At 38.3% G+C, this 15,386-nt stretch overlaps 2 protein-coding genes across 2 annotated transcripts in view; both read left to right on the top strand.

Moving 5' to 3' along the window:
- The window catches only part of LOC142342804 (RNA cytosine-C(5)-methyltransferase NSUN2-like), a 46,045-nt gene extending 37,207 nt beyond the window's left edge, over positions 1 to 8,838 (top strand). Inside the window, exon 9 of the mRNA XM_075394383.1 lies at positions 8,329 to 8,838. Within this exon, the coding sequence (XP_075250498.1) occupies positions 8,329 to 8,789 (461 nt within the window). The 3' untranslated portion in view covers positions 8,790 to 8,838. The remainder of the gene's footprint in view (positions 1 to 8,328) is intronic.
- Positions 8,839 to 9,775: 937 nt separating this feature from the next.
- On the top strand, positions 9,776 to 14,948 carry LOC142342803 (protein timeless homolog). The gene has a single exon (XM_075394382.1). It carries the CDS (start codon positions 9,810 to 9,812, stop codon positions 14,841 to 14,843), a length of 5,034 nt encoding a protein of 1,677 aa, XP_075250497.1. The 5' UTR covers positions 9,776 to 9,809; the 3' UTR covers positions 14,844 to 14,948.
- The last annotated feature ends 438 nt before the right edge of the window (positions 14,949 to 15,386 follow it).

Here is a 15,386-nt window from a genome sequence, read left to right as displayed (position 1 = left end):
GATGCTGAGATGCTTTCTCAGTATCAGGTAGAATTGGGAAACAAGACCAGTCATATCCCAAAGCTTCTGGAAACGCTTCAGTCAAAGCAGAATTATGTATGTCATTATTCAGTTCTAAAGTTTTATTGTCAACAGGGGCTCCAAGTAACTAGACTACATAAGACTCTGAAGTTCAACCAGAGTGACTTCATGAAGTGCTACATTGAGCAGAATACAAAGTTGCGACAGCAACCCGGTATTAGCACTTTCGAAAAAAACTTTTTCAAATTGTTGAACAATTCATGCTTCGGAAAGACGATGGAAAATTTGAGATGTCGATACAAGATGGTATTTGTTGAAAATGAAGAGAAAGCAAAATTTTACTGCAACAAGTACAATTTTGAGAAGTTCACTATATTTCGAGAGAACCTTGTTGGGATCACTCTTAGCCAGAAAGAGATCAAGTGGAATAAACCAACTTATCTGGGTGCTGCTATTTTGGATCTGTCAAAACTACACCTGTACAGGTTTCATTATGAAGAAATGGGGCCTTTGTTTGACAAAAAAGCTCGAGTGATGTATCGTGACACTGATTCTCTCTTTTATGAAATTGAGACGGATGACATTTACGAAGATCTCAAACAGCTGAAACACGTACTTGATTTGAGTGATTACCCCAAGGATCATCACTTACATAGTGAATTGAACAAAAAAGTGCCACTTAAATTATCAGATGAACTGAATGGTGACATTGTGATGGAAGCAGTTTTTCTGAAACCAAAAGCTTACTCTGTAAAAACTTTGCAGAAAGTCAAACAAAGTGCCAAGGGTGTGAGCAAACATGTGAAAAAGACACTTCATCATGATAAGTTCAAAGAAGTGCTCAAATCAAAATCACCATTGAGAAAACTAGTAACATCTATAACTAGTGACAAACACACAGTCAACATAACAGAGTCTAACAAAATTGCTTTGAGTGCATTTGACGATAAACGTTATTATCTGAGTGACGGTATAAGCTCATACGCGTATGGACACTACAAAATTGGTCACAAGCGGAAACAGCCCTCGGAAAAACCTCAAAAGTCCTATATTGAGATCAGTGAATGTGAAACCGCCAGAGATTTAACTGAACAACTTGATACTGAGATTGAAGAAACCTTTTCACCACCTGATCCTGGGTTCTGGAAAACTTCTCAAATTGAATCCGATGAGGAAGAAATATTTGATTTCGATGCAGCTCCAAAAGAAAAGCCGTTCTCAAGATGTCCATATATCGATTTCGAAGCAGAGGAAGAGCCGCCTGCAAAGAAGCAACGCATGTCCAGCAAACGTTAAACATTGACGATGCTGCCCAACTCCACCCCGGTTGGGAGTCTCAAGAAGTTTCGACGAGGAGATACAATAACCTGCGACTGCTCCGCGCAGGAGCTTCTTGTGACAATAACAGCTTTTATAGGGGATAGCTGCCCAACTCCACCCCGGTTGGGAGTCTCAAGAAGTATTGACGAGGAGATACAATAACCTGCGACTGCTCCGCGCAGGAGCTTCTTGTGACAATAACAGCTTTTATAGGGGGATAGCTGCCCAACTCCACCCCAGTTGGGGTCTCAAGAAGTATTGACGAGGAGACACAAAAACCTGCGAATGCTCCGCGCAGGAGCTTCTTGTGACAATAACAGCTTTTATAGGGGATAGCTGCCCAATTCCACTCCGGTTGGGAGTCTCAAGAAGTATTGACGAGGAGATACAATAACCTGTGACTGCTCCGCGCAGGAGCTTCTTGTGACAATAACAGCTTTAATAGGGGATAGCTGCCCAACTCCACCCCAGTTGGGGTCTCAAGAAGTATTGACGAGGAGACACAAAAACCTGCGAATGCTCCGCGCAGGAGCTTCTTGTGACAATAACAGCTTTTATAGGCGATAGCTGCCCATTTCCACTCCGGCTGGGAGTCTCAAGAAGTATTGATGAGGAGATACAATAACCTGCGACTGCTCCACGCAGGAGCTTCTTGTGACAATAACGGCTTTTATAGGGGATAGCTGCCCAACTCCACCCCGGTTGGGAGTCTCAAGAAGTATTGACGAGGAGATACAATAACCTGCGACTGCTCCGCGCAGGAGCTTCTTGTGACAATAACAGCTTTTATAGGGGGTTACAAGCTTTTCCACATGTCCATACAACACAAATAGATGTTGAAGAAGATGCTGACGGAGAAGCAGTTTTAAATGGGTACAATTATAAAACTTAAAACAATGACTTAAAACTGAGAATTGTGTCTTAAATTTTTTTAGATGCTTGTCATAAGTAGTTTATTGTTTGTTCTTAACATTGCTTTATTAATTTAATTTCTTAGTTCGTTTCATTTTTACAACTAAAGCAAAATAATAGTTCCAAGCTATCTGTTAACAGCATAGTTTTTTGTTTCCTCGGACTCAATAAATAACCATCAAGACACAAGATAATGTTTGAGTAAATAACCCATAAAAAAGGTACCTCTCTATTTCAAAATGAAGTTGAGGTACGTGTTTTACATATTCAGGCAACAATCCTAAACTAAAAGGGTATAATTGCCAAGAACTTTTCATCCCAAGAACTTAATTGCCAAAAATAATAGTTCCAAGCTATCTGTTAACAGCATAGTTTTTTGTTTCCTCGGACTCAATAAATAACCATCAAGAGACAAGATAATGTTTGAGTAAATAACCCATAAAAAAAGGTACCTCTCTATTTCAAAATGAAGTTGAGGTACGTGTTTTACATATTCAGGCAAGAATCCTAAACTAAAAGGGAATAATTGCCAAGAACTTTTCATCCGCGAGCATGATCGAACATGTTTGGGGAAAATCAGCCAAAAAGTGGCCTAGGGTGTATAGGTTTGTTACTACTAACGTAAAATGTCATTTTAAAAAGATTTTTGAATTTCGCTCTCTCCGAGGAGTTATCGAGGTTTAAATGTTAGCATGTTAAATGTTAAACATTTGCCTGATTTCCGTTGCTTTTATCACATTCTCCTTAATCTTTGCTCTTTGCTCAATCTTTGATCAATATTGGTAAAAGATATGTTGAGATTGTTAACTATAGTGTTATTGGTTTCATCTTAATGGATAGAAGAGATTGAATTTTTGAAAATTATGGTTTTTAATGTGAAATGGCACGAAATATGCTTCTTCAGCACACTTTGTACCAACTAACTGGGAGTACTGAACTAAAAACTGCTAAACAATCTTCGTTTACTCTTTGTTGTAGCTGCGAAGCTTTAAGCTGAGCGTAGCTATATTGCGGTGATTTTGGCTTTTGTTTTGTCGTCTGACGCTCTTTTTCGTTTTACATTTTTTCACGCCGCAAGCTTCAGAAGAGCAATTTTGTCAATTGCTCTCGAACGAAATTAAAGCAATTATTGTAAACGTGTTGGTCTTTTCGATAGAAATGTTTGCTTGACCATTTTTAGCGGTTTTGTTCTAAAACACTGACTTCTGAAGTGACATTTTCACACTTCACTTCATTTTTAGTGATTTCAATTGCTCTCATTCAGAAATGAAGTTTGTTTCTAATATCAAAGAGATTGTTTGTGGTTGAGTACCAATGCCGTTGTGGCTTAGTGGATAAGATGTCTGACTGCTATATCCAGGAAGTCGCGGGTTCGAACCCCTAAAGGGTTCAAGTTTTGCGGCTCCAAAAATTGAAGCTAAATTTCCCCCATATATTTTGTACGAGAGCGATTCATCCGACGTAATTTGGTTATGTTTGATTTTTTCATGCCGCTCTTTCTCTGCTCTTTTGTTAATTTTGTGGGTGACGTCAATTCTTGAAAATTTGGTGGTGAGTTTGAAGCCTGGTGACTAGAATTAAAAGACGATCTCACATTTTTTAAAAAAGAACTTCTCAGTTTGGAAAAGTTTCAATTCAATTCTGTATCTGATGCTATATAAGTTCTACACCACGTACGTTGTTTCGCAGCTGTTTCAGCAATCTGCGAGCTATGCTTTTTAAAAGAAGCCGTCATTCTCTTAACGGCAATTTTTCGTCTAACGAAAGGAGGTATCCTTTTAACGACTCCAACAGGAGTATTGATATTCTGCTGGATTTTTTAAGCTGAAAACAGTTGTTTGTTTATGACTTTAAGTTTGAGTTTTCTGTTTTCGAACTTTGGACATTAACAGTAGATTAGTAAACATTACTTAGTAATAATTAGGAAGTGTTGGTTTCTTCCAATAATAGTCCCTCCTGCCTATCCAAACCACGGTCACTTTCTACCACCTCACCCCCTCTCACCTAACATATCAGCCCACTTACACCCTCCAACTTTGCTACCTACCCGCCAACTTAGCTACCCCAAACGTCCCTTTCACTCCCTAACCCTGGCCCGATAAAACCTGAACTGAAAATTGAATTATCAGTTTTTAAATACACTTTCTATAGTTTTATTTAGCGTTAAGTTTCTGATTTATGTGAGGTGTCTTTAGAAATTGTTTTGCAGGAATGTTTTCGATATTTTGGTGGCTGTTTTTCTTAATTCGCTGTACCTTTCGATAACGTTTTAGAGAAGTCACGACCTTCACGTTTAACTCCGGACTTACCTCATTCACTGTTACGCACTGACTTTTAAGGTCTTTCTTGTGGTGTTATTGAGATCAATATTTGAAATAAATGATATGAATTATTGTCTTTTTCATGGACTTATTTTGGGGTTTCACAGTGCTGTTTTTAGCGGATATATTTTGATTAATTTAGCTAGTAATAGCCTTCTATTGAGCGGTTCGGATGCGCGATATATCCTCTAGTTAACTTGGGTTTTAGAGCTTTATTTAGCCGCAATATAACACTAAAGAAGCTCTTTTCTATTTTAGTTATTTTTGGGAAGAATTTCCAATTCAATCTTTAATTATTATAATAGAAATGATGACAAAGTTTCAATGATAGAATAAGAAGTTTTAAGTTTTTACTGAGTTTGATTAGCAACTGATCGCTAGGCTGGTTCTCCGGTGTTCTGGTGATCGTCGTTCCGCAGGGCTGTACCTTGGGCTGTATTGGTCCTTCGCAAATATTTACTGATCTGCAAGTTGGGCAATTTCCGGCTTTTGTACGTCTCTTGATGTTTGTTAAGTACATATACAAGTTCCGTTTTAGCACCTACTTTATCAGAATAATTACTTCACCAAGTACATAGTTTCTCATGAAGTTATTTACCAATTATGCGAATTCATCGTCAGGGAACTCAAAAAAGTAAACATTGAGGCTTTTAGGCACTTGATATGTTTATCAGTAAACTGTCAATCTGCGGTTGTTTTTAATAAACATAAACATTTTAGGGGTTACAGGCCTAGATGGAAATACTAGCTATATATGGCCTTGAGATCTATCTGAATATGAACTAAATTATAGCACTTATCTATGGATATTTGAAGGAAAATCATCACGTAACTATGAGGGACGAAGTAGGGGCGTGACATTAACCGTTTCAACTGGATGGATTTTAAATTCATTTAGCTATTGAGGTAACCAATTTAGTGAATGTGGTCAAGGTCAATCAAGCAAAAGCAAAAGAAACTGGATAACCGACAAAGCTTGCTCATTAATTCAGAGTGCATTAGGTTATCAAAGTTCATTATAACGGTTTCTGGCTGACAATAAATTTAAGCTCAAAAGCTTTTAGTTTAGAAGCTGTCTTAAGTGTAATTTAGAATCTAACAAAAACTGCTCACCAATTTAGAATGTATTTTGATAATTAAAAAATTTCTTTCGATTTCTTTCATATTGCAATTATATTAAGAATTTGTTTTTAAAAAATTGTATCAAGCTACGACCTGGAACAACTATTTTTTTTTCAATAGACGTACAGCGATGGAGAGGCCTGTTTTGGTCTCATCGTGGCTTTATACATTCAAAAAGGATTCGGAATGTATTTGGAAGCTGTTCTGTTTAGTCTTTTGCTTTTTTTTTCATGCCACTTGCAGACAAGTCTTTTTGATTCAGAGGTTTAATTAGTAAGAGGTCCTTTTTGCGTTCAAATGAGGCTCAGTAGACAGGTGTTATGTTTTTCCTAGAAAATCTCATGGTTTTTCTCCGGCAAACCTCCGAGAAAAGTTCATGAATTTCGTATTCTTGTTCTTTTCGTTGTTTTCTGACTTAGTTGCGTTAATCAAAGGTCCTACAGGCTATTAAAAGAGATAGAGGTTGAACTTTTTAATGCTGTCAGTTGATATCTAGTGGCTTATATATGTCTTTAAATTTTAAATGTCGGTTATTTTTTGCCACCTTCTAACCTTATTGCTGTCAACTTGCAACTTAGTGTCATTAAACATTTCTCAGATATTCTTTCTAGTAAATATATAGTGAAATTAATCTGTATGGTTGTTTTGTTTTAATGGTTGGCTTTTATGACGTAAGAATTAAATGTTGTGAACAATTTCTGATTTTTTGTTCCATCTTTTTTGTCTCAACTTGTGGCTTAGTCTTACTAATGAACTGTTGGCACCTTCTTTCTATTGAAATAACCATACAGATTAATTTCACTAGATATTTACTAGAAAGATTATCAGACAAGTGTTTAATGACACTAAGCTGCACATTGGCAAAGTGGCAAAAAAATAACCGATATTTGATATTTTAAGACATTTATAAGCCATTAGATATCAACCGACAGCTTTAAATAGTTTTACCTCTACTTCTTTGAATATCCAGTAGGACCTTTGCTTAATGGAGCTAAGTCATAAGATAATAAGTTCACAAAAAAGTTTTACTTGACAGTTGCCCATATGTTTTTTTGTCTTGACATTGAAGACAATTCCGATGGGCGTTAAAAAAGGCCCAATTGAACTTATGTAACGTTTTAAAAAAAGCGTAATTCGAGATTTTTCTAGCAAATTTTAATTCAATTTCAGATTTTTTGTTCTTTTTGTGGTCGTGTCGTGTGGCGTGTTCTGAATAATGTGAGGTCTCAATAGTTTCCCATGGAGCTATAAGTGAACTTATTTAATATCTTTAGTTGAAGTCTCATGGTTTTAATTACTTTGAGTTCATTTGTTTTCAAAAATCAATATAATTTTCATATTGGTCTTTATGTCAAATTTTAACTTTGTCTTATTTATGACAGATCGCATCTACTTTCTTGTCATTAACTTTGATCTCTGCCGGTTTTGTCTTTTAACCAGGTTTTTTTAAATATTACATACAAAATTTTGTGAGTTTTTGATACGCTCAAAATTTCTTTTTCTTTTGTTTTCACATAACCCCCTATAAAAGCCGATATTTGTTGTGACTTTTCTTTTTTGCATCAGAAATTTAAATGGATTTTTGAACTTTGCCTCTTTTTGTTCTTGTGTTTGTCGACTTGTTACCTAGTCTCATTGGGTACAGGTCCCATCTGCTTTGTAGTGAAGTACACGTTAATTTCCTTAGTTTCGGTTTTATCCCATACTAATTTGATTTTGCTGCTGTTTTTTTAAATAGATATTGAGTTTCGCCCGTAATTATTAATTGCTCTCAAACGAAGTTTGTAGCAATTATATTAGTCCTGTCGGTCTTTTTTATGCGATTTTTCGGTTGACCAATTTTTCGCCTGACGCATGATTTTTCGTCCTCAAAAACGGGATAAACAGGTAGCGCCCAGTGGGCATTAAATGCTTTTAGAGCCTTTGAGCTCACTAGTTTTCAAGTATGCGATTCACAGAATCTGTTTTGGAGACTTATACTTATGGTGCGAAGGGCGGTTCTTAGAGATTGACCCCCCCCCCCCCCCCACTGTTGCCACGCCATCAGCCCCCCGGTGCCCCCTTCCCGCTGCGCTCACTTACGCCCCTTCAATTAAGCTAAAGCTAGCCTCACTAAACCGTGCCTAGCTACTGGCGAAGCCAACCGGTCGTTTGAGAGCAATTCGCCCGACGTTCGTCGGTTATGTTTGTTTTTTGTCGTTTTGTTTTGCTTTTTGTCTTGTTTCGTAGTGTCATTATTGGCAGGTCTCATGTTTCCTCTAATTAGGTTTTATTTAATTAGTGGTTTGAGTGTATAACGATTTTTTTTATGCATAAATTGTTTTCCGACCAATTTTTTCCTATATCTTACTCATTTGGTAGACGTTTATGTCAAATTGTGGATGAGCCGCGTCGGAACATCTGGTGCAAACGCACATTACCCTGCCTTTTGAAATTAATGTGTGTGGCAAAAGTAACCCTGGTATTTAAAATCCTCAGCGGGGATCGGGAAAATTTTAAATGTGCCTTACTTAAATAATCGAGAAGCAGATACTACTTCGGTAGCGAATGCGGCCTGCAATGCTGTCCTATCCAATCCTTAATACAAAATTTTTGGTCGGATTAGCTTTATTTCATTCCGAATTTGTTTTAGATGACGTGACCAAAGTCCTTATCAACGATTCTGTGTCTTTTAAAAACTTTTCGGGAAATACCCAAAAAGAATTGGAAGACACTGGCAGTGGCTGCATCATAATCACATTTGAACCTCAAAAAGAACAACTTTCTGTCAAACCCGATTGTGACGCTTTGATGAGTGATTTTGCCTTTTGTGCATGGAAAGGCCGATATACTGTGCGTGCTTATGTGAAAGCGTGCGAGAAAGAACATTTTATGAGGCTGGCCGGCTATTCTCATGATGAGGTAAAGTCAATGAGAGAACATTTGCCCAAGCCTGTTGTCAATGAAAATGCATCCACGGATGAATCAATGAAGACTGAATCTGTGGACAATATTTGCGTTTCCAGTAGTTCAAACAAACCAGAAAACAACGTGAAGGAAGATGGTGTTGTTATTGATTGCTCTGCAACAGAGGATAAAAATATTGATTTATAAAAATTGTTTTGACTTTCTCTGCTGGAAAATAAATTTTCTTGCTTCTTCATGCGTTCTTAGTATGCACGCAACAACTTTGATAGTAATAAAAATAGAGGCAAGAGTTGCTTCTGAAAACAAACGCACCAACCTTAAATTACAGATATTGTCGAGATAATGGGTGAGAGTACAAGCTCATGGTTAATTACTCTCAAACGAAGTTTGCAGTTAATTGCTCTGAAACGAAGTTTGTAGTTAATTGCTCTCAAACGAAGTTTGCAGTTAATTGCTCTGAAACGAAGTTTGCAGTTAATTGCTCTCAAACGAAGTTTGCAGTTAATTGCTCTGAAACGAAGTTTGCAGTTAATTGCTCTGAAACGAAGTTTGTAGTTAATTGCTCTCAAACGAAGTTTGCAGTTAATTGCTCTGAAACGAAGTTTGCAGTTAATTGCTCTCAAACGAAGTTTGCAGTTAATTGCTCTGAAACAAAGTTTGTAGTTAATTGCTCTCAAACGAAGTTTGTAGTTAATTACTCTCAAACGAAGTTTGCAGTTAATTACTCTCAAACGAAGTTTGCAGTTAATTGCTCTGAAACGAAGTTTGTAGTTAATTGCTCTCAAACGAAGTTTGTAGCAATTAATTATATTAGTCCTGTGGTCTTTTTTAATGCAATTTTTCGCTTGACCGATTTTTCGTCTGACCCTTTTAACCTTTCGTTGCCCGGAGCGCATTAAGTGACTGAGCACCTCTCTTAGAGCCTTAAGTCTGTTTTACTGTTTTAAGGCGACAACTTCAAGGATTTGGAAATCTTCTCGTCGAGCCCTACCAACCTCCTCCCCCCCCCCCCAGGCTTGACCCCCCCCCCCCCCACCTAAAGCTAGCATACCTTAGCCCCAGCTGACTACTACCGAAGCCAACCGCTCGCCGGTCGTTTGAAAGCAATTCGCCTGACGCTAGTTTGGCCTTGTGATATACTTGTGTATCTTTCAAGACATTGTTTCAGATGTATATGGTTTGATATCACTTTTTTGAAGCACAGGTATGGATTTCGCCGAGGCCAGATTGCACGCGTGCTGTGCCTCTCTGGGTTTCTATGATGAAGCCACGGGGGTGTATACGAAAGAACCTGATTGTGAACTTAGTTGCAAAGAATTGATCAGAACTTTGAAAAGAGAGGACGACACTCGACAAGTGCGGAGAAAAGTGGGATTCTTAAAGGTGTTCGAAAATGATTTAATCAGTATAATTTGCACATACCCCGATGACACGGAGCTCTTCGACTCAGTTGTGCGTTTGATGCAGAATTTAAGCAGTCCTCCAATACTCTGTTTTGGTAATATGCCAACAGATCCACAGTTTAGAAGTTATTACATGGAACTGGAACGGTACCTCAGAAGCTACAAGCAAGCTTTCGTAAATGAAACTCTAATTTACAACATCGGCGTTAGAATCAAATACATTTTAGAATCCGATGACGCTGAAGATGAAGAAAGTCAATTGCTGATTGAGAGAATTTTGATTCTGCTCCGTAATATTTTACATATTGACTCAAATCCGACGGATGAAAATCGAACCGATGATGATGCCTCTGTCCACGACCAAGTTATCTGGGCCATGAAGAAGACGGGAGTGGAAGCAATTTTGAAGTACCTTGCTATCAATGAGGACCAGTCAAAATGGTGCATGCACGTTCTTGAAATCTTATTCCACATGTTGCGAGATCAGAGTCCAGAACTTCTCGCATCGACCCCGGCAGTTCAGATTTCGGACATCCAAGAATGGCAGAAAAGTCAGAAGGAAGCAGAAATTGAAGCCAAAGAGCTTTGCACTTTATTGTTGAAAGAGAAAGAGCAGCGCAAATGCAGAGCTGCGGTTAGCAGCACGCGGCATTCGAGATTTGGAGGTTCCTACTATGTGAAGAATTTGAAAGCGTTGAATCCTAACAATACTTTAATCTACCACGGTACACAGTCGAAGGCAAACTACATTTCGTTTGATGATATGAAACCAGGAAAAAGGAAGCCGAAAAGGTTGCAACCGATTGATGACCGGGCAGTTCCTCGGAGGTCAACCAAAGTCATTCGGCAGTTTCTAAAAGAGTTTGTAAATGAACTGTTGGAGGACGCTTTCAACAATTTAATGCATGCTGCAAGTGATGCAATCAGGCGTGAAAAGATTCAGTATAATGATGAGTCATACTTTCTGTGGTCTATGGGATTTTTTCTGGAATTCAACCGATGTTACAAGTTTAGACCTGAGTTCATTTCTGAAGTTTTGTCATCTCAAATTTTTTCGTTTATCCATTTGAAAATGGGGGAATATTACGAACTGATGTTGCAGGAAAAGAAAACACAATATGTAGCAGTTTCATGGGCTGAACGAATGCATTTTGCTCTCAAAGCTTTCGGCGAACTTCTGAAGTCGTGTGAGAAAATGGGCAATCATAAGGAAAAGGACGTTCAGCGATCGGCTGATATTTTGAAACGAAACCTATTTTACAATAGCGAATACCGAGATCTCTTTATCAGCTTCATGCAAAGATTTGATCAGACTAAAATGAGCAAAAGTTACTTGAAAGATTTAGTTGAAACAAATCACGTATTTCTCAAAATGCTGGAAGATTTCGCCTCGAAAAAGAAATTGATCATAAAAAAGAAAGGAGGCAAGAAAAAGAAGAAACCTCAACAGAGGAATCAAACTGGTGGAAAGTCCGGAGCGAAAAGCAGTGGAAGCCAAAACAAGAATAAGCAGGAATCAGAGGAAGCTAAGCGTCAAGCTGAGTTGGAAAAGCTCGAACTCCTTTGGGACAACATTGCGCCAAGTTTGTGTGGAGTCTTTCAAGGTCGAATATCGCCACCCGAACAAACGATGATGCCTTTTGACCCTCTCAGTGATGTATCACTGGAAGATCAAAAGCAAATGGCCGTTGCGAGACTGCAAAGATTACTTCATAGTGTACAGAAAGTGGAGAACTCGGATGATAATCAAAAACCGGAAATTGAATGCAATGAAGTAATTTCGGCCGCAAAAGTTGTCGAACTGTTACGAGAATGTCGGAAAGTTTGGACTGAAGGCGAAATTTTTGGAGCGGTTGATGCTTCTGTTGAAGAAGAATTTGACATTTTGAGATCAATCCACTTTGCAGATAAAATTGACATCTCAGCATTTAAAAGCAGTCTGGGCCAGTTTAAAGATTTTGAACATTGGGCTGAAATTCCAGATTTTTTCAGTGAAGCTGTCAAAAATTCGGAAGATAAAGCTGATAATTCTGAGGATGATGGTGCAGGTGATGATGTGGAAAATAACGAAGCCTTGTTTGAGGAGTTAGTCGATGGTGGCCTGCTATCTGATTCCAGTTCGAGCGACGATGAAATGCGAAACTTGGAGTCAAATGAACAATATTTTGATTTTAATTCCCACTTACACCAGTATGCAAGGCACGATGTCGTCAGGTGTTACTCATATTTGCTTCAGTTTTTCCGAACAAATTTCTCACAAACCAATAAAAGTGTGTTAAAAATGCTGCATAGAATTGCGTGCGATTTAAGTATGCCTGGTTTGTTGTTCCAAGCGTCCTTGTTCAAGATTCTCAGAGACATTCTGAGAGAAGCTTCAATAAGGACACAAAAGCAAAAGTTAAATTTAGACTCAACTATGAACGAATTGGTCACATTTTCAAAGTACTTGATAAAACAATTTGTGAAAGCGGCACAGACTAATAAAGACATTTACATGGAGTTGGTGTTCTGGAAAGATACGTCAGTAGCGGCTGAAATTATTGACGGTTACGGAACGTACGTTAAACATGGAAGAAGCGGTGAAGATTTCCGAATTGTTTTTACGGAGGAAAACAACGCTGAATTGATAAGTTTGTTCAAACAGTATCAGGAATCGGAACAGAATGAAGCATCAGGCGGTGTGGTAGAATTCATAATGGCAAACTTTTCCCGAGAACTGAATAAACCGAAAGTGGTAGCCAATCAGCTAAAATCATTGGGCCTGGTCACCGATATGAACGAACTGAGAATGGTCTCGGGTCGCGAGAATTTAGGCGTATGGCGACCAGAGCATGAAACTGAGCTGAAGTTTTTGTGGGAAGAATTCCACGAGAGCGAAGATCCGTTGACTGAGATTTACAATGCGATGGTTCATAAAAAGCCAAAAGTGAGAATTATACAGAAACTACTGGCATTGGGGTTGGCTAACAACAAAAACGAAATCATGAAACCTGACATTTGGCCCGAAAGTTTGATCGAAGAGTTGAAAAATCTGTTTGAGGAGCATAATGGCCAGCCTGATTTGCTGCGTGAAATTTTGGACAGACTTTCAATCCCGAAGTCGAGGAAGCAAATTGCGAACAAATTAGTCGACTTGAAGTTGGTGGAAAATATTGCAGAGCTGAGACCACAGAAGTCTGCTGGAGTTGCCGGAGGAGGTCCCAAGAAGTCTGGAAAAGCCGCGAAGGATTGGGATGAGCAGGAAATTTTAGAACTGCAGGAACTGTATGGAAAGTATAGAAAATTGAAGCTAATTTTAGAGCACAAGACATTCGAAGCGTCGCGAAAAGAAGTAATTGAGAAGATGAAAGAGTTGAATTTAGACTACAAAGCAACTGGTGTTACGAGTAAAAAGAAAGGAAAAGGGTTGAATTTCTTAGAAGCTAATGACTTACTTCAAGAAGACGATTTTGACATCGAAGAACAAATGGCGAAGGACGAAGCAAATAGAAAGTCAACCAAGAAATCAAAATCACGCTACAAAATGGAGTCTATTAGTCAACCATTGCCAAATGGGGAATTGTCCTCAAATGCCAAATCACAACTTGCAACATTCGTCAGGAATATTGTGAAGAAAAATGAAGGTAGCTATAGTGCGTCTGTTAACTGGCTGGTAACCAGTTTGAAAAGTGCTGCTGACGTTAAGAAGGAGTTGGAAAATGACAGCGACCAGGATAACAATGATGAAAGTTCCCAGGTTTCATTTCCTTTGGTTCCAAACGGAGAAGTAGTCGAAATGGCTTTAATTGATTGTGAGAAAGAGTTCTCAAAGTTACTCAAATTGCTTGGAATGAGTTCTCCCTTGACAGATGGTGGTGGCGAAGGTACTGAAATATTCTGGCGAGTTCCACATTACTTGACTTCAGACGTCATAATGAAAAAAGTAGAAGCCCTCAAACAGGCTCTAGACAAATCGAATTTAGTTGTAGATGATGATAACGATGATGACAACGAATTTGTAACTGAAGATGAAAATGAAAATTCGAGGCAATTTAGTAACGACAGACCAAATGTGCTGCACAATATTTCTAAATCGAAAGGCACAGGCAGACTTGTCGAGGATAGCGATGCAGAAAGTTCTGCTGAAGATGCACAAAACCAACAGAGCTCGGATGATGAGCAACAATTGGCTTCAAAACGGCGTGAACAGCTTGAGGCACTTCAGCGAAAAGCAGCTGAACGAAAGAAAAAGGAACGAATAGAAAGAAGTGTCTCTGACAAAGAAGATGGTGGAGCTGAAAGTGATTCAGATGTTGAAAAAGAAAGCAGATTGGAGATAGACGAAAACGATGACAATGATGTTCAAAGGAAGAGACAGAAGTCGAATACTACATCCAAAGCTAGCAACGCACCTAAACGCAGGAAAATTGACGAAAACGCGGAAGCCGATGACAAAATTTTGGATAGCAATGATGATGATGATGGAACAAGCATAGGTCACTCTCATCCGGTCAAGAAAACCTCCAAACAGGTCCGCTCGAGATTGCAACGGGTAGATCTTAGTGACAGCGAAAATGAGAATGAAAGCGACGATGATAGGCCACTTTTGTCAAACAGAAATGAGGCTGACAAAGACATCTCAGATGGAGCTTCTGCATTAGAACAAGCTAACTCCACAACTAAACAGCAAACCAGGCGTGCTTTAGATTCTGAAAGCGAGGACAATGATCTAGATGAAGATGTGAACACAAAAACTCCAGCAAAGTTAATGAAGGATGTTACAAATACTCCTACCCCTGAAAATCCTAAGAAACGCAAGCGTGCAGTTGCAATTTCAAGCTCTGATGAAGAAAACTAAAACTAATTTTTTGTTTGTTGTGAATTTATTTGCGTGAATTTTGTATATAAGTAGTTTTGTTTTCGCCATACTTGATTTTTGCTCAATCGCAATTTTCTAATCTAATGTTTCTGGAATTTAGTAAGAGATTTTACGTACAGCTCAGATGACCTTGTAAGTGCTTTCTACCGCTCATTAATGTTCTAGTACTCCAAACTATTTTGTCCTAAAGAGCTCCAAATGTAAATTAGAATGAAGTTTTTTTAACTAATTTCAAGCGGAGATTGTTCGAAACGCTGTTTAATTTCGCAAAATATCCAATCTGGACTTAAAAAATGTTGACAAAATTATTGCTTCATTCAGATTGTTTTCTAAAATATCATTTCTTCTAACCAATAGAATTCTTGTTAATTAAGTAAAACGTAGAAGTTTTCTTGTCAATCAAATTTTCGACCATTATACGCGGCATCAGCCTGGGCTTCGTGAGGTCAAATTTGCATGCATCTCAAAGCTCGCCGAATACCTTTTATTTTTCTACTTCCTTTTCTGGGAAATTTAATGAGG

Source organism: Convolutriloba macropyga, chromosome 7, assembly GCF_964194025.1.
Source record: "Convolutriloba macropyga chromosome 7, txConMacr16.3, whole genome shotgun sequence".
Classification (NCBI taxonomy): domain Eukaryota; kingdom Metazoa; phylum Xenacoelomorpha; order Acoela; family Convolutidae; genus Convolutriloba; species Convolutriloba macropyga.
This window is presented reverse-complemented; position numbering and strand designations above follow the sequence as displayed.

Excerpts from the sequence above, each read along its gene's own strand:
- LOC142342803 (XM_075394382.1), top strand. The coding sequence starts at position 9,810 with ATGGATTTCGCCGAGGCCAGATTGCACGCGTGCTGTGCCTCTCTGGGT.